Source organism: Orycteropus afer, unplaced genomic scaffold, assembly GCF_000298275.1.
Source record: "Orycteropus afer afer isolate SDZICR_OR568_19922 unplaced genomic scaffold, OryAfe1.0 scaffold00219, whole genome shotgun sequence".
Taxonomy (NCBI): Eukaryota; Metazoa; Chordata; class Mammalia; order Tubulidentata; family Orycteropodidae; genus Orycteropus; species Orycteropus afer.
The window spans coordinates 2,477,116-2,486,091 of record NW_006921806.1 but is presented as its reverse complement, the minus strand read 5'-3'; the positions used below and the strand labels follow the sequence as shown (position 1 = coordinate 2,486,091).

Here is an 8,976-nt window from a genome sequence, read left to right as displayed (position 1 = left end):
CTGAAGACCCGGTCCCTCTCGGGAGGGTAACAAGGGAGCCGTCTGAGCACTAGTGACTGGGTTTTACCCCTTTCTCCTGCTCTTCTGGCCTGCTACTCTGTGCTACGCCCATGCTTACCTTGCTCCCGGAGACCTGGTCTCTCTCGGGATGGTAGCAAGGGAGCCGTCTGAGCACTAGTGACTGGGTTTTACCCCCTTCTCTTGCTCTTCCAGCCTGCTACTCTGTGCTACGCCCGTACTTACCTTGCTCCCGGAGACCCGGTCCCTCTTGGGAGGGTAAGAAGGGAAAGTGTTCAGTGCAGATCAGTGAGTAAGCACCAGCCCGCCCATGCCCACCTTGCTCCCGGAGACCTGGTCCCTCTCAGGAGGGCAACAAGGGAGCCATCCAAGCACTCAGAATTAGAGGGAACTTACTCGACCTGATAAAGTTCTTCTACAAAAACCTTAGTCAACATCATACTTAATAGTGACAGACTAGATATTTCCCCCTAAGATCAAGAAAAGTTAAGGGTGTCCATTGTCATAACTTCTATTCAACATTGTCCTAGAGGTTCTAGTCAGTGCAATAAAACAAGAAAAAGAAAGAAAATATGGGAAATGTAGGAATAAACTGTCTTTATTCACAAATCACATGGTTATCTATGTAAACAATTCAAAAGAATTGACAAAGAAAAAAGGTACTAGAACTAATAAATAAATTTCATAAGGTTGCAGGCTACAAGGCCAATATAAATAATCAACTGTATTTCTATACAATAGCAATGAACAATGAGGAATTAAAATTAATTTTTTAAAATACTGTTTATTATAGCATCAAAAATATGAAGTACTAAAAGATCTGTTAAACAAAAGATATACAAGGGCCTATACATAGAAAACTACAAAACATTGGTAAGAGAAAATTTTAAAAATGTAAATAAATGGAGAATCCATATATCAGAAGATTCATTAGTAAGGCATCATTTCTTTATATTCATTTCTTCCTGATTTGTAGATCCAGACCAGTTCCAGTCCAAATCTCAGTAAGTGTTTTTGTAGAAACACACAAGCTTATTCTAAAATTTTATGGAAATGCAGAGAAACTAGAATAGCCAGAATGAGTTTGAAAAATAAAAAAACTTGAAGAACTTGCACTAACTGATTTCTAGACATAGTATAAAAATACAATAATCAATACAGTGTATACTGGCATTGATATAGACAGAGTAAATAGATAAAACAGCATGAAGAGCCCACAAATAGACCCACACAATTGATTTTTGACAAAAGTATAGATGCAATTCAATGGAAAAAGAATAACTTTTTTCAACTGATGCTGGAATACATGGCTAGCAGTATGCAAACCTCAAGCCTACCTCACACCATGTACAAAATCAACTTGAAATGAAACAGAGACCTAAATGTAAAACCTAAAACTACAAAACTTCTAGGATTAAACAGAGAATCTTTGTGACCTTGAGTTATCAATTATTTCTGAAATAGGGCACAAAAAGCATAAACTATAAAAGAATTTAATCTGTAAACTGGACTTTATTAAATTAAACACTTTTGCTCTTCAAAAATCACTGTTATGAAAATGAAAAAGCAAGCCAAAGACTGGGAGACAATATTTGCAGATTGTATACCCAACAAAGGATTTGTATCTAGAATACATAAAGCACTATTACAACTCAATATTAAGACAAATTATTTAAAAAGTGAATAAAAAGAGAGGTTGGGACTCTCATACACTCCTGGTGGGATTGTAAAATGGTACAACCACTGTAGAAAGAAGTATGGTGCTTCCTTAAAAAGTTGGAATTAGAAATACCATTTGACCCAGCCATTCCATTACTAGGTATATATCCTAAAGAAGTGAGAGCCATGACAAGAAGAGACATATGCACACCCATGTTCATCGCAGCACTATTGACAATAGCCAAAAGATGGAAACAACCTAGACATCAACTGAGGAATGGATCACCAAACTTTGGTACATACACACAAGAGAATACTATGCAACCCTAAAGAATAACCTAGAATCTGCAAACACCGCATAACATGGATGAACTTGGAGGACATTATGCTGAGTGAAATAAGCCAATCACAGAAAGACAAATATTGTATTAGTCCCTTATTGTAAAAATCAAGGAAAGGTTTATCTATGGAAGGAAATTTACTTTGTTGGTTACCAGGGGTGGGAGGGGTGGGGCGGGAACACTGTTAGATAGGTAGAAATTAGTACTGATTTGGGTGAAGAGAAGGGCAATGTACCAAATGTGAGTGATCAACATGGTGGCATTGAGAAAGAGGAAGACAGAGGTCAACAAAGATGAACCCTTTTGCACATACAGTACTGCGTCGTCACTGAAGGCAAACATGGGTAAAGAAGAGCTGTATATGCACAGGGAGACAGCTCAGAGTGCAGGGGTGCATGGAAGGATGGACACAGGGAAGAGGTGACTGTTGGGAGGAAGTGGGAGGGGAGCTGTTGCATTGTGAATTGGCCAATGTCATGAGAACTGCTGTATTGAAAGTGAATTTGCTCTGTAAATTTTCACCCAAATCACAATAAATTTTTTTTTTTTAAAGTGAATAAAAGATTCAAATGGACACTTCACCAATGAAGATAATACCAAAAAAAGAAAAAAGAAAAAAAAAACAACAACTCACTGCTGTCAAGTCGGATTGGACTCATAGAGACCCATCCTCAGGTTTCCGAGGCAGTTTCACTATGGAAGTAGATTGCCCAACCTTCCTTCCGAGGAGTGGCTGGTGGGTTTGAACTGCCAACCTTCTAGTTAGCAGTCAAATGCCTTAGGCACTATGCCACCAAAGTTCCTAAAGAAGATAATACAGGTGCCAAATAGTACATGAAAAGATACTTAATATCATTAGTCATTTGTTGTTGTTATTAGGTACCATGGAGTCCATTTCAACTCATGTTGTTGTTGTTATGTGCCATCGAGTCAGACCTGACTCATAGCGACCCCTCCTTGGGTTTCTGAGGCAATATCACTACAGAAGTAGATTGCCCAACCCTTCTTCTCAGGAGTGGCTGATGGGTTTGAACCGCCAGCCTTCTGGTTAGCAGTCAAGTGCCTTAGGCACTATGCTACCAGAGCTCCCTTTCAACTCATAGTGACAGTGTATAATAGAACGATACACTGTCCAGTCCTGCACCATTCTTACAATCTTCACTGTGCTTGAACTCATTGTCACAGTTACTGTGTCAATCCATCTCATTGAAGGTCTTCCTCATTTTCACTGACCTTCCACTTTACAAAGCATGATATCCTTCTCCAGGGACTGGACCCTTCTGATAACATAACCAAACCATGAGAGAGAAAGTCTGGCCATTCTCTCTTCTCAGGATCATTCTGGCTGTACTTCTTCCAAGACAAATTTGTTCATTCTTCTGGCAGTCTATGGTATATTCATTATTCTTCCCAACACCGCTATTCAAATGCTTCAAAACTTCTGTAGTCCTCCTAATTCATTGTCCATATTTCACATGCATATGAGGCTCCTGAAAATACAGTGGCTTGGGTCAGGTGCACCTTAGGCTTCAAAGTGACATCTTTGCACTTTAAAGTGGTCTTTTGTGGCAGATTTGCCCAGTGCAAATTAAGGAAATGCAAATTTAAACCACAGTGATACCACCACATACCTTTTAGAATGGCTGAATTAAGAAGACTGAGTATACCAAGTATTGCAAGGATATGGAACCACTGGAACTCTCATACGTGACTGATTCTCTTAAGCCAAAGCTGACCTTTATTAGGTGAACACTGAGCTTCCAATACCACTGACCTGGTGCACCTGAACCAGCCCTTGCTTATCTTCTGGAGGCAGAGTCTGAAAACTGCACTTCCATTATCTGTGGTCCTGGAGCAGTTTCTCCATCAAGATGAGGCTGCTTGGAAGATGCTCTTGCTCCCTTTTGGGTTGACACGTGAAGCAGACTGAGAGGGTGGCCATCACCAGACACTGTGCTCAGAGGTAGAGAGACTATTTTGCCCACGTAAAAAGTGGCTTCAGGCAGAAAGGTGCCCACCCAAGGCAGGCAGGGTCCAGCTATGGGGACAAGCACCATTCCTGCTCCTCCAAGCATCACCTCATTGCCACAGGTGCCCAAATGTACCTCCTCCCATGTCTCATCTGATGCACAGGGGCCCTGCTGTGCTGACTCTCCTCCAACAGTGACCCTAGGAGGGCAGGGGGGGACACCAAGGCCCCACACTTTTCTGACCACCTACACATCCATCCTCCTGCCAAGGAACCACCAAACATTCCACAAAGAGATTGGATCCCACCTTGGGGGGGGGGTGCCTCCAGGCATTAAAAATGTAGGCCAAATGTAGGCCTTCAGGACCCAGGAGGCTTGGGTTTCAAGGCCTCAGGTATTTCCAGAAGCCACCCACTTGTGGCTACATCACCCACCTGTGTCCCATGCCCTGTGCTCTGTGCCCCATACCACTTGCCCTGTGCCCTATGCCTTGTACCCTGTGACTCCATCCCTGTTCTGTGCCCACAACCCATGCCCTATATCCTGCACTGTGACTCATGTCCTGTGCCCTGTACTCCTTACTCCATGCCCCATGCTCCCTGTCCCTGTCCTGTGCTCATGCCTCACATCCTGTGCCCTGCACCCCTTGCTCTGAGCCCCCTGTGTTCCCCCCATCCCTGTATCCCCGGCTCCCACCCAGCATCCTCAGTGCCCCTTGGCACCTGCCATACCACTGAGGTAGTAGCTCCTCCGTGCCTTGTCCCCAGAGGTCAAGCTGCTTTCTGAGAAGCACACCTTCTTGGGCCGGACCATCTCTCTGGGCTCCAGCAGGGTCTTGTCGGCCAGGGCATCCTGCAAAGGGCCAAGGAGTGGGGACAACTTCCTGTCCATGCTGCTTGATGACTGCAGCTCTGGGGGCCCAAGGAAGGCCTTGAAGGGTGCCGAGGTAGCAGCCGCAGAGCCAGGGGAGGCATCATCCTCACTGGAGAGGTTGACATGCGAGCACAACAGGTCCTCCAGGGAGGATGCCTGCAGCTGAGATGGCGTGTCATGGATGGTGGTGAACCTTCCATACTCTGGAGCTGGGACGGGGAAGAGACAGGGGTCAAGATGTCTCCCCAGAGACATCTCAGCAAATTCTGTACCCAGCCTATTTGGGCACCTGTCAGCATCTACACTGTCCACAAGTCCCTCTTCCCCCTTCATGTCTCATGTGAAAAGGGAGTTACAAATGTGTGGAAGCAGCCCCACCCTTCTGACCACAGGCCACCTCCCTTGCCTGCTCAGGGAACCATCTGCCTGGGGTTTATGGGCACATTGAGTGTGCACAACTGGGTTCCCTACTGCACACCTATTGTCCACACATGCTACAGAGTGACATTCTGTATGCTTTAAACCTTACATAAATGGTGTCACTCTACACTTTTTATTCCACAACATGCTCTTGTGCCACAGCATTTTGTTTTTGAGATTCATCAATGTTGAGCCATCTGGTAGCTACCTGGTTCATTTAACCATTTCCTGAAACATATGCATGCACACACACACTCAAACACACTAATTCACACCCTTACATACCCACACACACACACAATCATCTACACACACTCACTCACACTCATACCCACATACTCTTACAAGCCTACAGATACTCTCACACACTCTTACACATACACTCATATTTATATACATGCATACATTCACACATACATGCTCACATACTCTCTCACATATTGATACTCTCTCACACACACACACACATTTTATCCACTGCCCTATTGATGGACACACAGCTATTTCTAGATGCTGCCACCAACATCCTTGGGCTCACCTTCTTCCTCACAGTAAGCATCCTTATAGTCTACACTTGAGCTCGGGGTACATGAATGTGGAACTTTCTTTTCTCCCAATACGGAGTTTCAGTTCCACCCCAGGAGTACTGCACTAAGTCCCTCATCACACCTCCTCACAACACTTTGTTTGGTTGGACCAGGCTGACAGGTGTCACGTGGTGTTTTGTTTTGTTATTTTAATGATCCTATCCTTGGTGAAGTTGGACATCTTCTTACAAGTTCATTGGCCTGTCGGGTTTCCTTTCTGTGAATGACCTATGCCTCCTCTTTGGTTGGGTTGTTGTGTGTCATCAAGTAGACTCCAAATCACAGTAACCCTATATGACAGAGTAGAACTGCCCCCATAGAGTTTCCTGGGCTTAATTATTAATTACAGCAGAAGATTGCCAAGTCTTTGATTGGGTAGTCTTATCTTAATTATTTGTAGTAGTTCCTCGTGTCTTCTGAATTCTAATTCTTTGTTGATTAAATGTGTTACAAACATTTTCTCCCAGTGTTTTTAGCATTTTTATGGTGACTTGTCATATGGAATTATTTTTTTATTAAACATAGTCCAAGTTAATTTATCCATTCTTTCGTGGTTTATGACATCCTTTTTTAACCTCATGTCATAAATTTGTTCCCTTAACAGTAAAGCAAATATATATTTGAAAAAACAGTGTTTTTAATGCATTTTATTGAAATATAATTCATATGCAGTGAAATACACAAAACTAAAATTATATGAGTCAATGCTTTTTTTTTTTTTTTTTTTTTCAGTGTTCCCTCTCCTCCCCTCCTACCCCTGGCAATCAACAAAGAAAGTTTCCCTCCATATATAACCTCGACCCTCCACAACAATGAACTAATACTATATATGTCCTTTTGTGATTGACTTATTTTACACAGCATAATGTCCTCCAAGTTCATCCATGTTATATGGTGTTTTGCAGACTCTACATTATTCTTTAGTGCTACATAGCATGCCATTGTGTGTATGTACCACAGTTTGGTCATCCAGTCTTCCATTGATGGGCACATAGGTTGTTTCCATCTTTTTTCCTATTGTAAATAGTGCTGCAGTGAACATAGGTGGCATATATCTGTTCCTGTCCTGGCTCTCACCTCTCCGAGATACATACCTCATAATGGGATTGCTGGGTCAAATGGTATCTCCAATTCCCACTTTCTAAGGAATCGCCATACTCCTTTCCACAGTGGTTGTATCACTTCACAGTCCCACCAGCAGTGTGTGAGAGTCCCAATCTTTCCACATTCCTGCCAGTATTTGTTATTTTCTCTCTCATTGAACCTTGCCGTCAGTGCTGGGATGAGATAGTGTTATCTCATTGTTGTTTTGATTTGCATCTCTCTGACGGCCAGTGATCTTCATGTATCTGCTGGCCACCAGAATATCCTCCTTGGTAAAGTGTCTATTCATGTCTTCTGTCCATTTTTCAATTGGATTGTTAATTCCTTTGCTATTGAGGTATTAGAGTTTCCTATAAATCTTAGAGATAAGTCCCTTGCCAGATATGTAATTATTGATAAGTATGAATTTGTTGCTGTCATTTTTGTTATGTGCTTTTTTCATGGTGTTGATTTCTTTGTTCCATATAATTTTCTGTGCTGAGCTCATTTTATTTATGAATCATGTTATCACTTCCTTCTTGCTATTGTTTTAGTATTTGCTAAATATTTGTGCTGGTCCTCTTTTTTATTTTGATGTGAAGGTTTATCATTTTTCTTTGAGGTTACCCTGTGATTTATAGTTTTCTTCCCAAATTTAGAATAGTCCGTTCTATCTTGTAGCTGTCTTCACTTCCCTACCATCTAGAAGTTCTGTAAATACACAATTTTTTCCCTCTTTTTGGTTTGTAGTTGTTCTCATTGGTCAATTGATGTCTCTGGTTCCCTGTTTACAAACTTGTAGGTGCATTTACTTTGGATACTTCCATAGCTGGGTTGGTTTCTGGGTTATGTCATCATGTGTGTTAATGATCAGTTGTTGTTTGTTGTTGTTGCTTCTCTGTCCAAAGGACTCCCTTTAACATCTCTTGTAAAGTTGGTCTGGTTTTAACAAATTCCCTTTATGTCTGCTTATCTGGAAATGTCTTAATTTCACTATCATATTTGAGGGACAGTTTTTCTGGGTACACAATTCTTGCTTGGAAATTTTTCTCTTTCAGTGTTTTATATATACCATCCCATTGTCTTCTCGCTTGCATGGTTTCTGCTGAGAAATCTGAGCTTAGTCTTATTGGTTGCCCCTTGTAGGTAACTTTTCATTTTTCCTGTGTGCTTTCAAGATTCTTTCTTTGTCTTTGTAGAGTGGTTTTTTAAGAGCTATATTGAAACAATTATATATTAAAATGTGCCTATGGAGGAACCAACTAATCTACCTCAGCAATGACTTCCAAGAAAAAAAAAATTCAAAAGGGGAAGAAGTCATCTGTGTGTGTCCAGAGGAGGGAGCAGGGCTCAACCACACTGAGCTACTGCCTCAGTCAGAGCTGGACTCAAAAACCACAATCTCCAACCCAGAGCCAGACTCCCAAGGGCCACTTTATGACCCACAGACAACTACATGGCCCAGAAACGGTCAACAGAACATTTTATGAGAATTCAGTAAGCATGAGGCATCAAAAGTCTTCAGTCACGCAAAAAGTAGATATATTTCCAGGCCACATTACAATAAGACTATAATGAGTAACAAAGAGTCAAGAAAACAGTCTATAATTCCTTTAAAATTAAAAACATTTTCCTAGACAATTATCAGGAGCTCTGGTGGTGGAGTACCTAAGGCATTTGACCACTAACCAGAGGCTGGTGGTTCAAACCCACCAGCCACTCCTCAGAAGGAAGATTGGGCAATCTACTTCTATAGAGGTACAGCCTCAGAAACCCAAGGAGGGGTCGCTACGAGTCAATTCGACTTGATGGCAGTGATGGTTTTTCTGGGGTTTTTTAACAATTATCAGATCAAGGAAAGAGTAATAATAGGAGAAAAGTATTATGGAGAAAATAATGAACATTGTTGTTGTTATGTGCCGTCGAGTTGGCCCCAACTCATAGTGACCCCTCCTTGGGTTTCCGAGGCAGTATCACTATGGAAGTAGGATTGCCCAACCTTCCTTCCGAGGAGTGGCTGGTGGG

The 8,976-nt window shown here is 42.1% G+C and overlaps 1 protein-coding gene across 1 annotated transcript in view; it reads right to left on the bottom strand.

Annotated features, from left to right (window-relative positions):
- The window catches only part of SPATC1L (spermatogenesis and centriole associated 1 like), a 36,645-nt gene that overhangs the window by 11,257 nt on the left and 16,412 nt on the right, over positions 1-8,976 (bottom strand). Inside the window, exon 2 of the mRNA XM_007948680.1 lies at positions 4,720-5,070. Within this exon, the coding sequence (XP_007946871.1) occupies positions 4,720-5,070 (351 nt within the window). The remainder of the gene's footprint in view (positions 1-4,719; positions 5,071-8,976) is intronic.